Consider the following 22,626-nt stretch of genomic DNA (forward strand, 5'->3'; position numbering starts at 1 on the left):
CCCCTGAAACATTCATACTTTCAGGCTATTACTACTTAGGCTGAAAGCAGTGCTGCCAGCTTGCACTTAAGAAGGGTGTAATGCTAAGTTCTAACTTCGAAAAGTATCTTTATAACTTGTACAGCTAAACAGACTGTGGCATTTTCCTGCATTAGAGATGCTATTGGTGGATATGCACATCTGTGTGATTCTCTCCTTGGCGTCTAAATGGAATTTGTGAATTTTGCAGGTCAAAGAGAGAACAAGAAGTAACAGTTTTGAAAAAGACCCTTGAAGATGAGGCAAGGACTCATGAGGCTCAAATCCAAGAGATGAGGCAGAAACACTCACAAGCTATTGAAGAGCTGGCAGAGCAGTTAGAACAAACCAAACGGGTATGTGGAACAGAAAACACAAGGCCAAAGCAGTCAAGTTCCCTGAAATGACAGGTGGTCTATGACCATGTCTTAAAGCCGCAGAACAACATGAAGTGTTCATGATGCTAGGCTTCTGATACGTGTGCTCTTCTTCCCCTGCTAGATTGTTTTTCACTGTGAAGCATCTATGAAGTTGTTCTAAATAGTTGCATTCATTCTTTTTTTCTCCATCAGGCATGTTATACTGCATAGCCAAGACATTATCTTCACTGCTAGCACCTGTTGACTTGTACAACCTTTAATTTGGAGATCTGATGGTGCAAGCCTATCTCCTCTATTGTTGTCTTCTCTGATAATTAGATTGTCTCCTTGCTTATCAGTGACAGGCTGTTCAAATTGGTTTTTTCCTGACTAAGCAGCCTACAACTTAGCTGCTAAACGTGCAACGTTAGCTTGCTTGTTGGGGAAAAGCAGTGTACTCAGTGGAAGGATTCTGCCATATCTAAAGTCTGAGGGGTTTTGCTCTGTTTTTTTTCCTCTTTAGGTGAAAGCAAATCTTGAAAAAGCAAAACAAGCTCTGGAAAGTGAGAGGGCTGAACTGTCCAATGAGGTGAAGGTTCTTCTGCAGGGTAAAGGGGATGCTGAGCACAAGCGGAAAAAAGCAGATGCTCAGCTCCAAGAACTCCAGGTGAAATTCACAGAAGGTGAAAGAGTGAAGACTGAACTGGCTGAGAGGGTTAACAAATTGCAGGTGAGTAGCATGGGTTTTCCTTAGCTTCTGATTCAGCCCAGGGCTAGAGGGGAAAGGTGGTAGGATTGTACCTCCCCATAGCTCGTTCAAAAATGTTGTTCATCCTGAGGATAAAGTTTCTACAAAAAAGTAAATCCATAGTTTGTTTCCCAAGGACTGTGCAAACTCCTTAACTCATTGCCATGGCCTTTGGATTGATGTCACTTACCGTGAACAGTCCTGAGAAGGTGAAGCAACCAGTTGCCGTATGAGTTTTGTAAGCCTTAAAGTATCAGCAAGTCTGCTCCCTGTCAACATACAGCGGTTTGTACAGTACAGTTCTGTAAACATTCAGCCGCTTGTGAGCCTAGAGTGGCACAGACAGAATGATGATTGTGTAACTAATTTGGAAGACAATGTCTTGAAGCTTTGTAATGTGGTTGATGATGATGAGGGGTGGCTTAAGGGTGATGTGGAAATTTAGGGTTTTCTCCTTTCTTCAAGGGAACAAAAATCCCTTGGATTCACATGGAGCATTGTCTTCTGCCTTCTCCTTTGTGGAGGGTTGTCATTAAAAGCTGAGCATTGCTGGTGTGTGCACTACCTTTTGGAGTGTGAAAATGTAATTTTGAGACTCTAGGTATAGTCCTGAAGCAGATAGTATAAAACAGAAGAGAGTTAGTTTAATAGAAGCTTTTAAAATCCTTGCCAGGCTGTCTCATCTCATGTAGGCCTTAAAAAACCCAAAACAACCAGAACCTGAAGGCTGTTACAACAGAGGCGATCCCAAATAAAAATTTCTTTTTGACTTCTCATATTTCACCCCTGGAACTTTAGAAATGTGTTCATTCCCGAGAGATTATATACATGCTTTACTGCTGCGAGGTGCCTGGGTTTTCACTTTTGGATCTTGTAGCTGATGCATTTAATAACTGATACTCTGATCTCTCCTTCAGGTTGAGTTGGACAATGTCACAGGTCTTTTGAGCCAGTCAGACAGCAAATCAATCAAATTAGCAAAGGACTTCTCTGCTCTGGAATCACAGCTTCAGGATACACAGGTGAGAGCTTTGGAAGCCAAGGCATCTGTGTGTGGTGCAGCCTGTGTCCGTTACAAATTCTTGAAGTGAGGAATCACTCTGGGCACCATTAAATACTGGATATACAACCCTTGAAAGGGCTGGGTCTGGCCTTTTTTGCTAAGGAGTTATATTGCATGGTATTGAGAGCATTTCTACAGTAACAAGCTCTTTACCTTCCTTCTGTTACCTCAGTATGTGGAACATACCTAACTTTCCCTGTCTTAGATTTAAAAGTCCTCCTCTGTCACCTTTCCGCTTGAGAGCTTTTTAATGCTAGAACTGGACTGGAATGCTAGGTTTTTGTTTGGGATCTTCATAGTCAAGTATTTGACAGGGTTTTAGTGTGTGTGACTTCTGGTAAATTTGTAAAGTTAAGCAGACAATTTTATTTCCCAGTGGATGTTGGGGAAGTGATAGGTTCAAATAATTTGGTATTTTTTTCAGGAAAAAAATCATGCTTAGTCTTATATTTTGGGATAAAACAGCCATTTACCGTTAATAGAATATGACTTTCCTGGTAAAGCATGAAGTACCAAGCAGAAGGTTGGAAGGGAAAGGAAGAGTGTGCCAAACCCCAGATACTAAGTAACCGCGAACAGTCGTTGGTGTTCTGTCTACTTATACGTTTTTTTAAAAAACAAAAACAAAACCAAAACAGACTCAAAGATAGGGCACAATACAACAACTGCACTAGTTTAAAGACTGGCATTATTAGTCTCTGTATTTCCTTCAGCTCAAGCACTGGCAGCATAAGTCAATAAATGTGCCCTGAGTTTGTGAATGACCAGTGTCTTACAATTCTGCCAAGACCAACACTGTTTTAACCATGCTAAATCACTTTAGCCTGTTGCCCAATTCTTTGATACTTGAATATGAGAAAGTCACGTTATTGTTAGGAAAGGTTTTAATGCTTTGTGTGCTACTTGGAGGACTCCAGAAAGGACGGTGGATGGCTTGTGTGGTGAAGTACTTTAATCATTAGAGTGTGTGAGAGAAGAGGGCCCTTCTAATATTTTTGTTTCTATATTGACTCTCTGGAAGACAACTATTTAAATTCTGCCTTCGGTTGTCTTATCTGTGACATAAGTTGCATACTTAAACTCGGCTTCAAAAGTACTAATTCTAGAGAGAGTGGGTGAGGATTGTGAGCCTTTAAAGCCAAGGAGCAGTGCTGAATTCCACTGGGATGTTTGTTTTGTAGGAGCTGCTGCAGGAGGAGACTCGCCTAAAACTGAGCCTCAGCACTAAGCTGAAGCAAATGGAGGATGACAAGAACAATATCAAAGAGAAACTGGAAGAAGAACAGGAGGCAAAGAGTAACCTGGAGAAACAGATCGTTGTTCTTCAGCAACAGGTACAGAGTCTGCATCCCATAAACCAATGACTTTTGAGAGGAATCATAAGGGCAGCTCTGTCTTGAAGGAAGTAAAATCTAAATGCAGAATTGACTTCTAGTAGCAGAACCTTTCCTGGGAAAGAGTGATCCTGCTGATTTGGGTGAGAGAGGAAATGAAGAGGTCTCTGATGATAATCATATGAACTGCTTGTAGGTTTCTATCCAGGAATTCCTTTGGGAATTCAGTCATATGTATTATTTGAGGGGGGGGAGTAGTACCCTCAGAAACGAGCAGACATATTTCTTCAACTTCTGGTGCCTGTAAACTACATACAGTGTCATGGTTTCACATGCAATCTTTTCTGTCCTTCAGGCAATAGATGCAAAGAAGAAGATGGATGATGGTCTGATCTGCCTTGAGTCAGCAGAGGAAGCCAGGAAGAAGCTGCAGAAGGGTTTGGAGGGCTTGAGCCAGCGTTATGAAGAGAAGACAGCTGCATATGACAAGCTGGAAAAAACAAAGACCCGCCTGCAACAAGAGCTGGATGACCTTGCTGTGGACCTCGATCATCAGCGGCAGATTGTTTCCAACCTAGAGAAGAAGCAGAAGAAGTTTGATCAGGTATGACTTCAGTCACTGGGCATTCAGTAGGTGCATCTTATTTACAGGTCTGCTTTAAGAATACCTAAGCTTGGAGAATGCATATTTATTTCTGAACTAAGGCATAGAATATAGAGTGGAGAAATAAGCTTTCACAGAAGTAGATTAATCCTGTTCCATGCATAATAAGTTCAGTGATGCTCCCTTTTCCCAAAGGGATAACGTTTATATCAAGACCAAGTTCAAAGCATTGTTTGCAGATCATCTTAGAGAAAGTTGGAAATAATAGCTTGGAGGCCTAGGGAATCAGAAGTTTCTTCATTTGGGGTCAGCACAGTTATTAGAAGTGGCATGGCACACTTCATTCTTTGAAGCTGCATTTTCTCGGTTCCTTCTCTCCATGGCAGAGCACTATTAAGACGGTATTAATGAAAAGATGCATGTTTACCATGTTAGACAATTGTCGGTAGTTTCTCAGAATACTGATGCTGTGCTCTTGTAGCTATTGGCAGAGGAGAAGAACATCTCTGCCAAGTATGCAGAAGAACGGGACCGTGCTGAGGCAGAAGCCCGTGAGAAGGAGACTAGGGCCCTCTCCCTGGCCAGAGCCCTGGAAGAAGCCATGGAGCAGAAAGCTGAGCTGGAACGAATCAATAAGCAGTTCCGTGCAGAGATGGAAGATCTGATGAGTTCAAAGGATGATGTTGGGAAAAGTGTAAGTATGAAGTTAAAATATCTGGGCAGGAAATATCACACAGGTGATACTGTTAGTTTGATACTGCAGAAAGCTTATGCTAGTGTGAACACAGAGGAATGCAGCAGAGAATACTGGACACATTCTGAGTTTGTGAATGTTATGTTTGTATTACATTAGTCAGTGGGAAAGATGGGTTGGAAGAGCCTGGAAATGACCCAAATTGAGTTAGTGGCAAACTGAAAGTTAACTGGTATCACTGTGGCAGAGATGAAGGTATGATGTGAGCCTGATATGTAAAATACAGGGATTACTCAGGCAACGGAAGACAGTAACCCCAATGTTTCAAGACAAAAAATATTAGGTTAAGCAGGAAGGAGAACAAATTCAGAGTCTAGAAAGTGTTTTCTTGAACTCTGTCAGAACCAGAGGTATCCTAGCTCTGACAAGACTGCGGTAGGTCAGGACGGGGCTAACAAATGCTTTTCGCTTTCTCCCCACCACCACAAATGGTGTGGTGACCAGAACTCGTAGGTAATCATGATTCACGCTGGCAGCTTGCATGTATGCAAGCAGCTGGCTTTGAGGGGTATCTCTGCCCTAATACAAGTGATGGATGCAGTGTTCTTGTATCCTGTCTTTTAAGCAAGTGGCTGTTCTTAAACTTTTTTGCTCTTAGGATAGGCAAAATTGTCTGCCCTGTTTGAGGAAACCTCACATGTGGTACTGTGCTGTAGGTCCATGAGCTGGAGAAGGCTAAGCGAGCCCTGGAGCAGCAGGTGGAGGAGATGAAGACACAGTTGGAAGAGCTGGAGGATGAACTGCAGGCCACAGAGGATGCCAAACTGCGGCTAGAAGTGAACCAACAGGCCATGAAGGCACAGTTTGACCGGGACCTCCAGGGGCGTGATGAACAGAATGAAGAGAAGAAGAAACAGCTGATCAGACAAGTAAGAATTGCTCTGTAAATCCTGAAAGTGTTCTGTACACAAAGGCATGTGTGCCCAAAAATGGCTAGACAGACACTGCCAATCCACAGATGCTTGTCAATGGTAACTCTTCAGGCAGTGCTGCAAAGCTGTGAGAGCCTTTCCCCCTCTTGTGTGTGATTGTTCGAACAGCCTTTGTCTACCAAAGGAACCCGTGTAACTTTATTAATGAGGAATGTTAGCTCCATCCCCCTGCCAGGAGGAATGAAGACAAGTCACATGCTTGCACTTACATACAGTTTGAAAAGGGGATGTGAAAAGTAGCTATTGGGAAATAAAGGCGATGAAACACTGATGCCTATATTTCTCCATACAGGTGCGGGAGATGGAGGTGGAATTGGAAGATGAACGAAAACAGCGCTCCATTGCTGTGGCTGCCAGGAAGAAGCTAGAGATGGACCTGAAGGATTTGGAAAGCCATATAGACACTGCTAACAAGAATCGTGAAGAAGCCATCAAGCAGCTCCGCAAACTGCAGGTGAGATGATGCAACTGTGTTAGCTGTCAGTGTAGGGCATTTACCAGGGAAATGGGATACAAGATTTCATCTCATGAGAACCATGCATCAGTGTCACAAGAGCAGTAGATCCTTGTAGCATTTTACTATGAAAGATTTATTGGCATTTCAAATACCCTTCTAAGTCCAACCTGCCTGCTTAACTCCCTGGGAGACAAGCTGTCGGTAAAGTCCGTTCTAGTGCTTGCCTCATGTCAGTGTTTCTTGAAAGCTTGTGGAGCAGCAAAGCTAGAAGGACTTTCATTTCATTTAGGCCATCTGCTGCCCCAAGAAGTTTCTGTTATGCTTTTGTAATTCCTACAAGCACTTGTCTGATCTCCAAATCCTCCCTAAACTGTCTGATCCATTGCGTCACTAGAAACCTTCCTCTACCTTCCCTTCCCCCCTCCCTGTATCTGACAAGACTTTCTTTTTTTCCTGCAATTTAAGCAGTCCTGTTTGCTTCTATTACTACTACTCCTTGTTACTTGTGAAATGGAAGAAAAAAGATGATTCCTTTTGTTTTTAGAGCAACCTTTTTGGTACCTGAAGATTAAAGAATCCATGTTTCTATTTTCCCCTCCATGTTTCCTGTAAGACAAACAAGCACAGTTTTTTCATGTGGATGCTCTGAAATTCATCCTTTTTTGTTCTCCCTTTCCAGGCACAGATGAAGGATTACATGCGGGAACTGGAGGACACACGTACTTCCAGAGAAGAGATCTTGGCACAGGCCAAAGAAAATGAGAAGAAGTTGAAGAGCATGGAGGCAGAGATGATCCAATTGCAGGAGGTAATGGAATATGCATGCAAGTCAAGGGTTGGTTCGTTTTCTTTGGCCAAGAACTAAGTGTAGCAGTCTAAGCTTGAGTGGTTATTTCCTTTCTTTTGTACTTGCTCTGCTCAAATATGAGGTCCCCTTCAAAATGCCGAATTTGGCTGCTCTTGACAGCTGCGATAGGAGTGTGCAAAACCAAGGAAGCTGTGGGGTGGGTGGGGAACAGACCATGTCTTATAATTAAGTCTGGATCTAGCTAGAGACCATACCACCCGTTACCAGTAACTACTTTTTCCTATGCTACATTAATTGGTAGCTTCCCATTGGATCACTGACTGTCTCGTTTTCATTCCAGGAACTTGCAGCTGCTGAGCGTGCCAAGCGCCAGGCCCAGCAAGAAAGGGATGAGCTGGCTGATGAGATTGCCAACAACAGTGGTAAAGGGTGAGTAATGTTCCCTGTTTAAGGGTGGAGGAGCTGGTTTGAGAAAATACTTTGCAGGCTGTTACTTTTATGTAGACTGCAGCATACACTGTATCCCCTCTGCTCTTGAAAGACTGAGTTATTGTGTAAAATTAGAAGCGGTGAATTTTCCCCAAACTGGTCTAATGATTCTGTGTCCTGCAGAGCACTGGCCATGGAGGAAAAGAGACGCCTGGAGGCCCGGATAGCTCAGCTGGAGGAGGAGTTAGAAGAAGAACAGGGCAACACAGAGTTAATCAATGACCGGCTCAAGAAGACAAATCTTCAGGTACCTGTTAAGGCTGCATGTGCCACTGGGGGTTCTTTAGTCTGTGTAAATTGTCAACAGCGCTGAGTAATGCCAGCTGTTGCTTTGTGTACAGTACAGGCCCTCAGAAGTCCATAGATGTAAGCAGTATGAAACACCTGAATACCACAATACAGAAAACAGGGTGGGCAGAGCTGATGTTAACTCACTGGTTTTGATCATTTAAATCATTGGGTAGCTGGAACAATCTCTCAAGTTTATTTAAAAACAAACAAAACCCAACAAAAACAAACAAACAAAACCCCACCAAAGCAAAAAAAACTCCCAGTCCCTCTCTTCTGTATTAAGGGATTAAGAGAAAGATGATCTGTAGCATGCTGCTCCAACTTGGCATGCTGAACAGTGCCACAATGTGCTTGGAAAATTACTTTTCCGCCAGTTCTATGTTTCTTCAAATGGACTAACCATGTGGAATTTGTTAGGCTGCTATAGAAACCATGATCTTAATCTGTCTGTTCTCTGCCATGTGTTTTCTGCCCAACACTGAGAGTCAAGCATGTCATTTTCTTAGCGCTCCAAAGGCGAGGAGCAAGGTTGATGGTTTTCCAAATGGCTTGTTCACTCAGGTGCGCGAGAGTGTAATTCTCTACTTAGTTGACTGTCAGCCAGAGCCCTGGCTTGGAAGTAGACTGAGTTCTTGCCCTTTCACCTTTGAAAGTCAGTATTTTTCAGCTGCTGCTTTGTAGTGGAAGTAGACAGACAGCAAATAAATGATAAATTAGTAAAGCACACGTATTGGATCCACTTGCCTCAGGATTTTTGTAATTCACCAAGACTGATAATTACTGTGTTAAGTGCCAAAGCGTAGCCTTCACCCCAGGGAGCATTGTACGTGATTGGCAAATTTAGCCCTAAGAGGAGGTTGATAAACCTGTTATTCAAGGAATTACTTTGAAAATCTGGGTAAACTAAGATATTTTGAGAAGTGCCCTGCCTACAGACAGCTCCCTCTGCATCAGAGTTATTCCAGGTATTCAGCTCACCCTGAGGGTCCTCTTTCTTTGTGTGTCAGCACGTGCCTGAGAAATCAGCCTTTCGGGCTGGAGCGCTCGATATGCTGAGTACTACTTCTCTCTGCAGATTGATCAGATGAATGCCGACCTGAATGCTGAGCGTAGCAACGCACAAAAGAATGAGAATGCTCGCCAGCAGATGGAGCGCCAGAACAAGGAGCTTAAACTTAAACTGCAGGAGATGGAGAGCGCAGTGAAGTCCAAGTACAAGGCTACCATCACAGCCTTGGAAGCAAAGATAGCACAGCTGGAAGAGCAGTTGGACATGGAGACAAAGTATGTCCTAGTAGAAACTCCATTTGTTTTACAGGCCTCCACCCGCTCTGGCATTTTAAGCTCTTCCGAACAAATTCTGATTTGTCTGAGAGAGGGCTTCATCCTAGGTATACGGGGTACTAAAGATGTAAGATCTTGGCAAACCTTCCTTGTTTTACACTTTAGAGACTTTGAGCTTCTTCCAGACATAACTACTTCTAAAAGTGCGGCTATGGTACGCTTGCTGTCTTTCTGTAGCTTCAGGAAGGGTCATATCTTCATTACATCAGTGCCTTTTGGTCATTTCTGGGAACACATTGTCTCCCATCCCTTTTTTTCTAAGTTAGGAGGACTTTTGCTGTCTTCCTTGTTTCTGACTTGCCTAAGTCAGGTCATCTTGTTGGGGACAATGGGAGATAAGTTCTTGCCTGATCATCACTGTATTTCTGTGTAGGGAGCGCCAGGCTGCCAGCAAGCAGGTGCGCCGTGCCGAGAAGAAGCTGAAAGACATCTTGCTGCAGGTGGATGATGAGAGGCGTAATGCAGAGCAATTCAAAGATCAGGTGTGTATAGTTACCCGCAGCCTTGGTGCGTCATCCGGGGGGAGGATTTCCCTTCTATGACCAAGGCATCATCTGCATGTAAGAGGGATCTAGCATTAACCTTCCTATAGATTTCTCCTCTTTTCCTTCACTGTGATGATTACAAGATGACACAGATTAAAATGTAATGCTTTTAAGGAAAAGCTTGGAGCTGTCAAGTCCTAGGCAGCTCCCTTCAGAACGGGAAGAGGGGGCTTTGGAAACTCTGTTGTTGCTGCTCTGACTACTGTGCTTTAACTCTGAGGAAACACGGATCTCTTTTTTTTTCCCCTTATACACTCAGGCGGACAAGGCAAACATGCGCTTGAAGCAGCTGAAACGCCAGCTTGAGGAAGCAGAAGAGGAGGCCCAGCGAGCCAATGCATCCCGTAGGAAGCTCCAGCGTGAGCTGGAGGATGCCACTGAAACAGCTGATGCAATGAATAGAGAAGTCAGCTCCCTGAAGAGCAAGCTCAGGTAAGGCAGAGCATTTCGTGCAATACCTTGGCAGCCAGTCCGGTGTAGCCTTGCTGTAACTGCTCACAGCAAACGGCGCAGCCAGGTGCTTCCTTACCTCTTCCCAAAGCCTGTCCTGTCTGGTGAGTTCAGTGAGACATTGTGTTACTGACATATACTGTCTGTCCTTCCCTAGGCGCGGGGACCTGCCCTTTGTCGTGACCCGTCGAATGGTCAGGAAGGGTACAGGGGAGTGCTCTGATGAGGAAGTGGATGGCAAGGCAGACGCTGGTGATGCCAAAGCTACTGAATAAGTCCTCCCATTTGACCCAGGTTACGTGTGATGGAGTGACCCATCCACCCTCCCCTCTTCCATTGGACTTTCAGCGAACCCTCTCCTCCTGAATTGGCTGGGATCTGCAGAGCAAGCCCAGCTCTGTGCATCTGGAGCCATCAGCCATCTGTGTTCCTAGTTTTCTCCTCTTTCCAGTTTCCTGATTTTCTTTGTATTTAATGCCAAAGAGTTGGGGCTCTGAAATCTGACCAGCAGCTTGGCCACTACAAAGGCCTGTAGAACTGTCCGTGCCATGCCTGCTGGTGAATCCTAACACAGTTTGGAGGGAGTGGGGTTAGGGAAAGATTATTTTTGCTGTAAATCTCTTTTTGTCTTTGATTCTAGCTGCAGGGAAGCTCTTTCCTGTATTCTTTCCCCTCCCTCTTTGTTTGCTTTCGGCAATCATGTTCAGTGACCTCAGACTTCTGCCTCTCTTAATCTGCCCCCCCCATATGGTTTGGGAGCAGTTTCAGGAAAAACGGTGTGCTTTGGCCATGGCAATTTGCCCTTTCTTTTTTCATATCTTTCCAGGGAGGGGTGAACAGGGAAGCTCCTCTCAGGACCAGTTACCTGGAGGACTTGCCAAAGTTGTCTTTTTTTTTTTTTTGTCATTCTTTTTTTTTCCTCCTTCTTGTTTTTACTGTCTGGACAGATTTCTGAAGTGCAATGATGTCCTGTTAGTGTCTGTGCCTCTGAGCGGTTTCATCTAAAGTAGTGTGGACCAGTAGTTAATGACAGGCTGGGGAAGCAGGACATTGTCCTTGTGCTTGCCTGAGAATCTCTGGGGGACCAAATATATTTAATGGTAATAGACAGAATCTAGGGGAATATAATAGGGTAGGGGGCAGAGGGTGGGGTTGGGGGGGGAAATCCTTCTTTTATTGACATGTCCAAGCCTCTTGCACCTGCTCTGTAACCAGGGGTTAGTTATTGTGCACCATTGACTAAGAGTGTATTAAAAACCCTTTAATCTGCACAGATATATGTAAGGCCTTTGTATCTCTCATAATAAGTAACTAAGAAAAAAAAATAAAGGTCTTTATCACTGCCTTTCTATTGGGACCATGGTTATATAGAGATAGTCTTTACTTTTTTACATCGTACACTGGTTGCTGGAATTACCTATATTCTTAACTGTATTGTATATGCTGCGTTTAGACCTACTTATGAGCGAAGTAAAAATAATTAAATATGAAGCGCCATACTGTATGCCTGAAGCGCTCCAAATGCAGGAGCCTCATGTCCCGATCGCTGTCACAACAAAAAAAATATTTTCTTTTTTTTTTTTTTACATAATAAAGTGCCTTAGCATGTGCCTCAGCTGTGTGTCACCACTACAGTCAGTAATGGTTTACTGGTGCTCCACTGATGTGACCAATAAAGATTATCCATGTGCTGCACTCTGCGTGCGTGTGTTGCCGTTCCCTCCTTCCCTCGGCTCGGTGAGGACCACGCGCGTCGCCCCTGAAGGCAGCGGCTGTGGTGTCAGAGCATCAGCCTGTCCTGCCGGCAGCGCTGCGGCCCTTCCCTGGCACTGAGTGACTCTGCAAAGCTGAAATCAGGTGTTACAGAACCCGCAGCGTGTTACCGGGGCAGCTGGTGCAGTGGCCAATGCCGGGGATTTTGGAGGAAGAAAATGCACCTTTTTTGCGTGCTTTCAGAGAGTTACCTATTCAAACACAAGGCTGTGAATTTGAGCTGAGCTCGTTGTGTTCTTGGCCTGAAGATGGTATTTCTGAGTCTGTAACTAACAACTGTGCAAAACGACTCTTCACTTTTGTTTCCAGAGTCACTGGAAAGTGAGGTTAGTGGAGGAGGTGATAAATGTCTAGAAGCCTGTTTTATCAATGTATTGTTAAAATTGCCTTTCACTCATCTTCCAGCTTGACCCCGAAGAATCTACTTCATTGCATTGATAGAAATTGAATAAGGGACTTGTGGCTGTATTCGTGTTCTGGTCTGTGGCCCCTCAACCTGCCCCCAGTGCTCGTGTCTTCTGGTGCTACAGCCATGGCATAAAAGCTAGAGCATGGCACCAGCACCTGATAATTGTAACCTCATCCCTTTCATCCTGCGTTGGCAGAGTTTTAAGCCTTGATGGGAAAGGTGGAGTTAGAAGTTGCAGCTGCGACAGGGTCAGACCTTGCGTGGAAGCTGTGGGGAAGGAAGTGCTGGTGCTCACCTTGAGTAGTATGGTGCAGCTGGCAGGCGCTGCTGCCCCAGCCAGTGCTGGCAAACAAGGAGCAGGGAGGGTACGCCTTAACCTCAGGGGAGCATATGCGACTACCGTTCCCAAAGGGAGGGATTTCTGGCTGAGCAGATCTTGAGGGTGGGGGGAAGGTCTTCTCATTAAGAAACTTTAAGTGTAGGTAGAAGGAAAAAAAAATATATGGGGGATGTGCAGAAGGAGGAGGCCTGAAGATTGACTACGTGCTGCTGCATGTGCCAGGGTAGTCACACCACGGGGTTGTGTGAGCATGAACAACTTCTGACACTATGTTACGCAGGCTGCAGCTTTTACAAGCCTGAAGAGGAACTAATGCATAAGGGGATGGAAGTGTCTTTGGTGGTGCGTGGAATATGGGTGCTGATGTCTTGCAGGTACATTGTTAAAAACAGGTCTGGAGTCACTCTTGCCTGGCAGTTTACAGGTTCAGATACTTCAGTCTTTTTCTGAAGTGTTTTGCAGAAAAATGTAGGGCATCTTTGTGAGCAGCCTACCCTTTAAATTACATTGAAATTGCTTTCCCATCATAAGATCATTTTGAACTAAGGCCAGCTGGCCAGGTACTGCTGCGATACAGAGCAGAACTGCCCCGGCACCTGTGTGCTGATGGTGTGCTGACCCTTTTAAGTGCAGGCTGCATTTTGTGCCCTTTGCATTGCTGTGTGCGAGCCAGTGCACTGCCTGGGTCCTGCTCTGGCCTGTGCAAGATGGAAAGAGACTTGTGTCCTTTTTTTTTTCCTTTCCACTGACACAGTTCTTTCCTTCAACTTTCCACCTTTTTGTGTATCTCCATGAAAGGGCAGAAATTAGTCTCCCACAGCATTTTCCACTTTGCAGAGTGCAACCTTAAGCTAGCAAGTTGTTGTGGCTCCAGATTATTTGCTCTGAGGATCTCCAGAGCTGCGAAATGCCTCACAGTGGTTTTCCTGAAGTTTTGGGGATGGTCTGAGTAGGTGAGGGGTTACAAATGCTGTAATAATCAAGAGTGGAAAAGAGATTGAATCGGGATGTGATCTGCAGGCCATGTGAAAGAGTTGCTCCTGGAAGTTGGTGCTGAAGCTCTGTTGGTTGCCTGCATGACCCAACCCTCAGGGCTGACCCCAGCAGGCATTTGAAGGGTCTAAATGGTGGGGGGCACGTGGACATAGTTTCAGAAGATACAATGAATGATGGTAAAGTTGGTCTCAAACATTCCTGTCCCTGCACTGGGCTGTTGTGCTGACACAAAGGCTCTGTAAGCCAGATCATTAAATATAATAAACCTGGCTAAAAGAAAAAAAAATAGTGGCAATGCAGGTTACAGCAGGGTCCTCGCAGGCTATTGTAACAGCAGAACCGAGGGGCAGAGCAATGGGCCCTGTCACAGCCTCAGGGAGATGGAGGTAAATCACTAAACCGGCAGCATCCAGTCCTGCTGCGGGGAGCGTGCCTGCATGGAGAGCAGCTGAGCTCGGCCTGTTCCTGCTGCAGCTTCCCCCAGGGCAGAGTGAAGACAGTGGCCATTAGAGCCAGTTCCAGCTGGGCTCCCCGGGCTGCAGCAGCAGTGACCTGCCAGGTTTAGGATTTAGCCCTTTTCCATTTCCTCCCCAAACTGTCTCAAGTACCACTTTAATGTAAATGGAGAATCACTTTGTCAAAGCCCAGGGTGCAGACTAAATGGCTTCCGAGGTGGGATGCCTCAGTGACAGGCACGGGCAGTGAGGGAGGGAGCTATGGTGGAAAAGTGCAGCCTTCCCTGCCATGAGGGAGACATGGGTGAGGGAGGCCTCAGGGCCATGTGATCTGAAACTAAAACGCAGGCCGCTGCGGCCCAACTAGCGATCAGTGAGCAACAGGCCCCAGGGACATTTAAAGCATTAATTGTTGGCCTGTGCTGTCCAGGAGCGAGCAGCCATCTGTGCAGATGCACACCCTGGCTCATGGCCCTTGGAGGGGGGAGGATGCCCTGGAGCCGGTGTGGGTCCCCCATCCTGGCTGGGTACGGGGCTGGGCTCCCTGTCCTGGCAGCACAGCCTAGTTCTGAGAGCTGCTCAGCCTGTTCTGGGGATGCCTTGTCCCAGCCCTGCTGGCAAGATCCCAGCTGTGTGGCCTTCCCTGAAAAGCCCAGATCCAAACTTTGCCAGGGGCATGTCCTTTTAAACTTTGTCTCCAAGCACAGCTGGAGACAATATTCCCAGTTCTAGGACAGATAGCTAATACTAGTAGATATCTGCTGTCCATCTGGACCTATTTCTTTCCTTCCTCTGATGCCAGCAGTGGGAGCAAAAGCAGAAGGAAAAGGAGAAAAAAAAAACCCAAACCCATACAGTCCTAAATTTATGACTCTCCAATCCTTACTACCCTTTTTGAGCCAGCGTGGCTGAGCAAAACAAAGAGCTGAGCAGCAGTGCAGCAAGAGGAAAAGAAAACCGTGAAACATCTCAAGCGATGATGGTCTGGCATGTGACAGGAGAGGTGCTGGAGCTCCCTGCGGTGGGGCAGCCTCCCTCACCAAGACTGGGGAGGGCTGGCCTACGGTGCTTTCAATTCAGGTAAAATGTGCAGAGGAGGACACTTAAAAGCCAGTTAGGTAGAAGTATGGTCACTCTTTGGACTAGGCAAGGACTTGGTTGTGCACGAGGAGCGTTTAAGGCAGGCTGCCTCCTCCACTCTCCTGCAGCAGCTGAGGAGGCGTGCAGGCAGCAGAAGTCTGTGGGACGTGGTGCTGCCTGGGTGCACGCGTGCCCCGTGGGAGAGGTCTGCCCTGGAGGTTTCGCTATTGCTCAGCCCCTCAGCTCTACAGAAGAATGAGGGAGGAAATGGAAAACTGATGATGGTGGAATGGCTGGCCTTGAAGTGCTGTTACTCATAATGTGGTTGTGTGCTGCTAATTAATCTGGCATTATACTGTGAATGGCTTCATTCACTACAGCCTTAATTGACTTTTGATGGAAATTGTGTAGAACCTCATGGAAGATGGTGTTATGGTAGGGTGTATCACTCAGGATAAATGGATCGCTTCCTTAGGCTCCATTTTAGGAGAGGAGCCATCACTCAAGCCCCTGACCTCATGTAAGGCCAGGCTGAAGTGGGGCTCCTGGCCAGAAAAAGTCTCACTAGGGACAAAGTACTAGTGGAGGGAACTGGTGGTGGTTGGCTGAGAGATTTGCAATGAGATGCTGAACTATACAGCCAAGAGCTGCACTGACCAGCCAGCCCTATAAGGCAGCCTACGCCAGCTTTGTGGGTGAAGTGATAACTTGATGGGGGAAAAAAACCCCATCCCTTGGAGCTGTGATCAAAGAAATTTGCTTCCTGCTCTTCACTCCTGATGTATCCAGGGCAACATATCCCTATGTTGCCTTATAAAGAAACAGCATCACACCAGAGCTGAGCCCACTGTTTACTTTTCCTCCTCCAAACCACTGGTGCTGAGTGTTCCTGGTGCGTCAACAAGGGAAGCATCCTTCCTCCTAGCCTGGGCACAAGGGCACTGAGACACTCTTCCCTCACAGACCCCTTTTCCCAATCCTGGGCTGTCCCTGGGGCTTGAGAGGACCCTGGCAAAACCTCCCAGCTCTGCAGGCTGCTGGATGGATGCCTGTGGCCAGCAGGCATATGTTGAAAGCTCGTTGTTTCATTTCCTTCTCAGCACTTCCCCACTGGGGGCTGAAAGGGGCATGGGGGCTGTGTGCACCATGCCTGAGCTGCCAAATTCATCCTGGGTTGGAGCTGGCTCTTGCAGACCCTGTTTCTGCCTCCCAAAGCCTCACCTGCAGCCAGTGCAGGTGCAAGGAGCTCACCTCTGGGAGAGAGACCAGCTCTGGTCTCAGGCAAGGCTCTTGGACTGCATAAGAAGTGCTAATGCTTTTGCTAGGAATTGCACCAGGCTTTGAAGCAGAGGTACTGGCACAGTCAAAAAAGGTTTTAATGAGGTAGCACGCAGCCCAATTTGCTGTGCAGGCTTTTGATCCTTTCTGCTGTCAATGTAATTGCGTGCTGCACAGCTCTCAGCGAGCCGGCTCATCGTTTTCGGAAGCACAAGGCACCCAGCTGTCTCACCCTGATGTGTCCTTGTGGGTAAGGCAGGGATAAAGCTCTTGATCAGCTTTTGCTTGAAGCCCAGCTCACCATTTCCCTCTCACCTGGGAAGTTTCTGAGAAGCAACTTCAAGGATGTGGCTCATGCTCCAGCGAGGATCTGCAGCTAAGAAATTGCGGTGGGACCCCACATGAGGAAAGGTGCTGGGTTTGTGCTGTCCATGCTAAAGGGAGTTTATCTGCACCACAGCCCCTTTCCTTTGTTAAGGGAAGTGCTCATCTTTCTGCTGCAGCCAGGCATTTGGTTCAGAGAAGAGATGGCCAGTACAGCCATCAGGCCTGTTCCACCGGAGGGTAACGTACCATACCTCTACGGCGTAGGAGGAAATCTACACCAAGAGTGACACCTCACCTATCCCAGAGGTCATTTACCAGCACCGCTTCCCAAGGCAGAAGGTGAGAAAACCAGAGCTGTTTGAATAGAAAAGCCAGTGGAGTGGCTGGGGACAAGCATCTGAATTTGTGGGGCTGACTGGTGCAGGGCACAGCATCTCTGCTGCCACCGACGGAAGCATGGGACCAGTGCAGGTGCACCAGTGGCCGAGGATGCAGCAAGGCCGGTCCTCCCCTTGCAGGGCTTAGCCCGGCACTGGCATAGCTTTGAGGGGAAGCTGAGGACGAGCAAAGCCTGGCGCCACGTCCCCATGAAGGGACCTGACTTGTTTGCTTTGGGCAGTGGGTGAATGAGGGTTAGGGAGAAAATCATAGAGGGAGACTGGATCGCAGCTTCTCTGTGGCTCCTTTCTTATAACCCAGGTGCGAAGAGGTCTGTGATGGAGCGAGGAGGTGGGCACCCACTGCACGGACATGGGGCATGGCATAGGCGGCGCTGCATCCAGGGTTATTGTGCAGGATCGTCTGGAAATGGCCTATCTCCAAAGCCAGATTTCAAGGTCTTGGTCTCCTGGGCAGACAGAGCAGCTGTTCCTTGCTCTGCTGTCCAGGCTCTGACAAAGCAGTCCCCCAAAATCTTCCCTCAGCATCCCCCTGACACCTCTGAGAGCTGTGCTACAGGATGCATGCTCTCCGTAGGGCCGCAGTACTTATGGCTTGCTCAGCCGGAGAGGCTGCCTCATGACACTGCCACGAACTATTAAAAGCAGCAAGACAATTAAAATAAACTCTCGCAGGACATTCATACCAAACAAAAAGCATGAGCTGGACTCCTTCATTTCTTAGGAAAGTTGATCTGTATTTGTAGGCGAGGGAGATGCCCTGAAGCTGGCAGGTGGTCGGGCAATGCTGGTGGGAGGCCCCCCCAGCCCCACTTCTCTGTCGGTAAGCGGCATGTGGGCAGGAGCACCGCTGCAGGCAGCTGACTCCGGTTTCCCCCATCAAACAAAGCCTTTCCTGACCACTGGGGTGGAGAAAGGAAATGCCCCGCAGCAGGCACCAACGAGGGAAGAGCTGGGGCTGGAAAGGTGGGTGCTCTTCTCCAAACCACGGCGCAGATGTGGCTGTGCTGTGAGAGGTGCCTGGGTAGGAGCCCATGGGGAACCCCTCTGCCGTGGTCCGACTTGTCAGGGCGCAGGGCTGAGCAGTGTGCTGGTGTGTCTGGGGTAGGCGTATTCAGAGGCAGGAAACCCTCCTGCCTGGCTCTTGCAGGGTCAGGCACATACACCGCAAAGGGTGTGACACCACTTTGGCCAGGCTTCCCAGTATTCCCTGCAGCAGGCAAAGCACGGGGCTGAGCACCAACAGCCCCACGGGCTGTGCTTGTACCCTGCTCATGTGCTTTCTCAGGGCTCAAGTTGAGCTTCAAACAACCCTATCCGACCATGGCAGAGAATGCTCCCTGTGAATTGTAGAGGGCTGGCAGGACTTTCTCCCACACTGGGGCCAGCCAGAAGAGCCCACAGCTCTTTTCTGTACTTAGTTTCCTCCAGCACAGGTTAGAGACTCCCTGACATCCTTCCAGCTGGTCCCAGCAACACTCCTGCCTGCACAATGGGGGCCTTGCACCTATGTGGGCAGGTAACCCCCCCTACCGTTACTAAAAACCTGGTCCTTAGGCTCTTGTTTAGGCTGGGGGTAAAGGCTTGATTGCAACCACCTGAGTACCTTCACGGGGGATGATCACAGCCCCCCCAGTTCCCAGGTCTACCAGCCCTGTGTCGCTCCTCGCATGGCCGAAACTGGGGTCCCATCTGTGCACTGATTAGGGTGAACCTCTCATGTTTACGTCACCAGGAGGTGAACCAAGCAGCAGTGATGGGTTGCACAGACAGGAAGATTTTGCTTCGACGTAATTTGTTCCTTTTACCTGCTTAACTTTCAGGTGCTGCCTTTTCTTCTCCCTGGCTGCAACTTGCACAGCCCTTCTTGCTAACCTGGGTAGCTACTGTGCCAGGAGAGCGACTGTTCTCATGTGGTTTTGACGCTACTGCTTTCTGGTTTTGCTGAGCAGTGAATAGGTAAAATGTTTACTGTCTTTTCTCTTTTTTTTTTTTTTTTCTATTCTTTTTCTTCTCTCCCCTCCCCTCTGAACTATCCAGCAAATGCTTTGATGCCAGCGCCAGCCATAGCACCATGCTTCACAGAAAATAAGCCATGCTCGTGGCAATTCCTGCTCTGCAATTTGAACTTCTGTCCTCCTTAAAAAAGAAAAACAAACAAAACAACAAAAGACAAATATAGATGGGAGAAAGACCAGTGGTGAAAATATAAAACCTGCCTTTAGCAAATGCTCACACCCGCGTCTGCAGCTGGGCATGGGCTTATGCAGAGCTGTCGGGTAAAATTTGGCGACTTGTGGATCTGGTAGGGTCCTACTGCTAAATTACAGCCTTAGAAGATGACGTGGAAATTGTGGATGCAGAATACCAGCTGTGACTGATGGACCGGGATGTGTTTAAAAATTAAGTATCTCAGAAAACTAATGAAGAACGGTTTCGGCTGAAGAAATTTCTTGTGGGTCGAAAACTGGAGGAAGGGGATGAATTGTCAGCGGTACAGCAGGCGCAAAAAGACTTGCCTTATTTATTTCCGAAGCACAGCAAGACGTGATGTGTACTTACCTGTGTTGATTATGAGCCCCGCTGAGCTTGATTATAATCCGGTCTCCTGGGCGGGCGTGCTGTGCTCGGCGGCACGGAGGAAGTGCAAAAGGAATTTGTCTGTGACGGGGTGAAAATGTGATTACCGACTGCATGCTGCAGCAAGGGCTCGTTGCTGAGGGTCAGGGATCCCACGCCTCTCAGCTAGCCTATGAGTGCTAAAGCCACACGGGGGAAGTTTATTGCAGCTAGTAATTTTTTTTTTTGGCCTGTTTCTGACTGGTTTGGTGCCATGACACCTAAGCTGGCATTTCGTCACGGCACAGTGATAGCATGAGGTGATCATCTTCAAAACCACGCAACAGCTTGATACTGGCGTTTTATTAAACAGAGAACTTTGCTGCAAACTAATTCTAAAGCAGCTGCCCTGCAGATGTCGAGGAGCTGAAAACTGCTTTAACAGTGGGTTTAGTTGGAGCTCAGGCAATTTATGAAAGGGACTACCTGGTGCGACGTCTGTGCTGGCAGGGCTCTGGGCTCAGTGACACAGGATGGCCACGGGCAGCACGAGCAGGGATTTTGGGTACGCTGCAGAGACCTCAGTGGGTGCTGGGGAAGAACTGGGCTGAGGGGAGGCAGGGCAGCGAGCCCTCGGCTTGTAGGCTCACGCCCCTGGTAGGTCTGGAGCCTTTAATGAGGTTTTGGCAGTGGAGGGGTGAGTTCGTGCCTGTTCATGATCTGAACCTCTGGCTCTCGTTTCTTCTCGTCTCCCTTCCCTTACTAATGGCTCCCAAGGGAAAGCTGCTGCTGCTGCAGAAAAGGGGAAGAAAAGAAAAACCACAAAAGCGGAGATCTGAGGGATGCAGCAGGGGAAGCAACTTCCAAGGGGGCAGCCCGCTGGAGCAGATGTGGGGATGTTGGCAGGGGAGTTGCAGTGGGGGCAGACACCACACACCCACACACACCCCCCCCCCCCACCCCCATCCAGGCTTGGGTTCCCATCGGTCCAGGCCAGCAGGGAGCTGCAAGGGAGGGTGCAAGTTGAGGGCATGCCCCCAAATCCCCAGTGACCTTCTGCAGGGTGCAGGAGCCCAGGGGCTCCCTTGGGACCCAGCATCCAGCACCGCGTGTGGTGTCGGGGCGCCAGAGCATCCCCCCTCCAGGCAGGATGGGCAGCTGGGGGAGACGGAGGCCCTGGGAGAGGCATCGGTGAGGGCTGAGCAGCTTGCGTGCGCAAAGCAGCCCCTTGCAAGGAGTAGGAAAGAGCAGTGCTGAGGCTTTCTTGAAGCCTTATGTGTGTGCACGTGGGTGTTTGTCTGTGCATATAGGTACGTATAAGCATGTATATGGGTGCATACAGGCACATGTATGTACGTTTGCATTAAGTAGAATGTGGATGTTATCCAGGGTGAAGCCCATTACATGAATACTGTAATTAATCTCTAAATACATACTGCAAACTGAGGAAACTCAGTCTTGAGGTCAAATACAAAGACTATTTGGTAAGCGTACTAGGGTAAGTGATGTACAGCGGAGGCACCCAAACAGGCTGATGGCTGAAGAATGGGAATCAAGGGGAGGAAAAGATACTGTGTCTTTAAAAATCAGTGTAAGCGAGTCCGGGAGATGAAACTAAAATGACTCCTCCAGAATGACATGGTTATAGCCTGGTACTGCAATTACATTTATTTAGGTGCCCTACCTGTGCGTTCCAACTGCTGAAGAATACGCTCAGATTGCCTCCAGCTTTCCCCTTTGCCCTAAATTGCCTGAATTTACAGCACATACTTGGGAGACTACGGCAATTTCCCCATTCTGTATTTAACCCGTGTTACCCAAACCACCTTAACACCATCTGAGTACAATTTGTGTGAAGATAACTGGTATTAATGAAGTCTGAGGCGAGCTATGGAAGGGAGTGGGGCCAGCACGGCGGTGGTAATCCTGAGTCACACAGCTGATTTCTGGGTCAGCCGGACCCCCCAGCGCAGGGCTGGTGTCCCTGGCCAACTCCAGTGTCACTCAGGCAGGGATTCCACCACGGTTTTATCATCAGCTTCGCAGGGCCGTGGATAGCCCTTTCTGAATTTTGCAGGGGTGGTAATGTTTTATTTTGGTTTGATTTTTGTAGCCCTGCTCGCCTTCCAAATGGCTGTTCAGCAGGCTGGAATAGGAGAAGGGGCTGGAAAACATGACTAAATATGGCTGTGTTTCTGATTGCTACAGACTGCAGGATTAGCGGCCCCTTCTTGCCAGCAGCCATAGCTGAAGTTCCCAAGGTTTGAGGAACACCGAGAAGAGCTGCAGTCCAGCCCTCCCCCTCCCACCTTTTTCTGTTCCTTTTCTTTTTTTTTTTTGTTTTCCATAGAGAAATCTGCAACCTATTGTCTGGGCTAGAAAACTTGGCACCCTCCAGCCGCCTATAAAATTGCATTAGGCGTTTATATTTCCTGTAGTGGATTATGTGCTGTCTGGATTTTGGGTGATTCTGGGAGAGAGGGTTAGCCTTTTTTTTTTTTTCAGTGGGGGCTACAAATTGCATTTGAAATAATTTCATTTTCTTGGAGCTAAGAGACCACTGGCAATTGGCAGGGCAGACGGACATGTTCCGAGACAGATGTAGGCAGCTTCCCCTGCCTGCAACTCACACAGCCGCTCCGGCCCTGCACGCACAGCACAGCCCTCATTCAGCCCGGCACCAGAGTACTCGCCTTGTCCAGAAGCATGTCAATAACCTCATTGATTGCAATGATATTTCTCATGCTTAAAGTTAAGCAAGTGCTTAAATGTCACGCTGAATCACAAGAAAAGGATTTCTTCACGCTCTCGCAGA

General features: G+C 47.6%; 1 protein-coding gene across 1 annotated transcript in view; it reads left to right on the forward strand.

Annotated features, from left to right (window-relative positions):
* The window catches only part of MYH9 (myosin heavy chain 9), a 71,744-nt gene extending 59,853 nt beyond the window's left edge, over nucleotides 1-11,891 (forward strand). Inside the window, exons 27-41 of the mRNA XM_064455513.1 lie at nucleotides 230-374; nucleotides 901-1,107; nucleotides 2,043-2,147; nucleotides 3,370-3,522; nucleotides 3,878-4,126; nucleotides 4,608-4,820; nucleotides 5,537-5,749; nucleotides 6,105-6,266; nucleotides 6,949-7,077; nucleotides 7,418-7,506; nucleotides 7,690-7,813; nucleotides 8,933-9,141; nucleotides 9,575-9,683; nucleotides 10,006-10,178; nucleotides 10,354-11,891. Coding sequence (XP_064311583.1) covers nucleotides 230-374; nucleotides 901-1,107; nucleotides 2,043-2,147; nucleotides 3,370-3,522; nucleotides 3,878-4,126; nucleotides 4,608-4,820; nucleotides 5,537-5,749; nucleotides 6,105-6,266; nucleotides 6,949-7,077; nucleotides 7,418-7,506; nucleotides 7,690-7,813; nucleotides 8,933-9,141; nucleotides 9,575-9,683; nucleotides 10,006-10,178; nucleotides 10,354-10,471 — 2,398 coding nt within the window. The 3' untranslated portion in view covers nucleotides 10,472-11,891. The remainder of the gene's footprint in view (nucleotides 1-229; nucleotides 375-900; nucleotides 1,108-2,042; nucleotides 2,148-3,369; nucleotides 3,523-3,877; nucleotides 4,127-4,607; nucleotides 4,821-5,536; nucleotides 5,750-6,104; nucleotides 6,267-6,948; nucleotides 7,078-7,417; nucleotides 7,507-7,689; nucleotides 7,814-8,932; nucleotides 9,142-9,574; nucleotides 9,684-10,005; nucleotides 10,179-10,353) is intronic.
* Nucleotides 11,892-22,626: the final 10,735 nt, after the last annotated feature.

The sequence above is a fragment of the Phalacrocorax carbo genome, chromosome 1, assembly GCF_963921805.1.
Source record: "Phalacrocorax carbo chromosome 1, bPhaCar2.1, whole genome shotgun sequence".
NCBI lineage: Eukaryota > Metazoa > Chordata > Aves > Suliformes > Phalacrocoracidae > Phalacrocorax > Phalacrocorax carbo.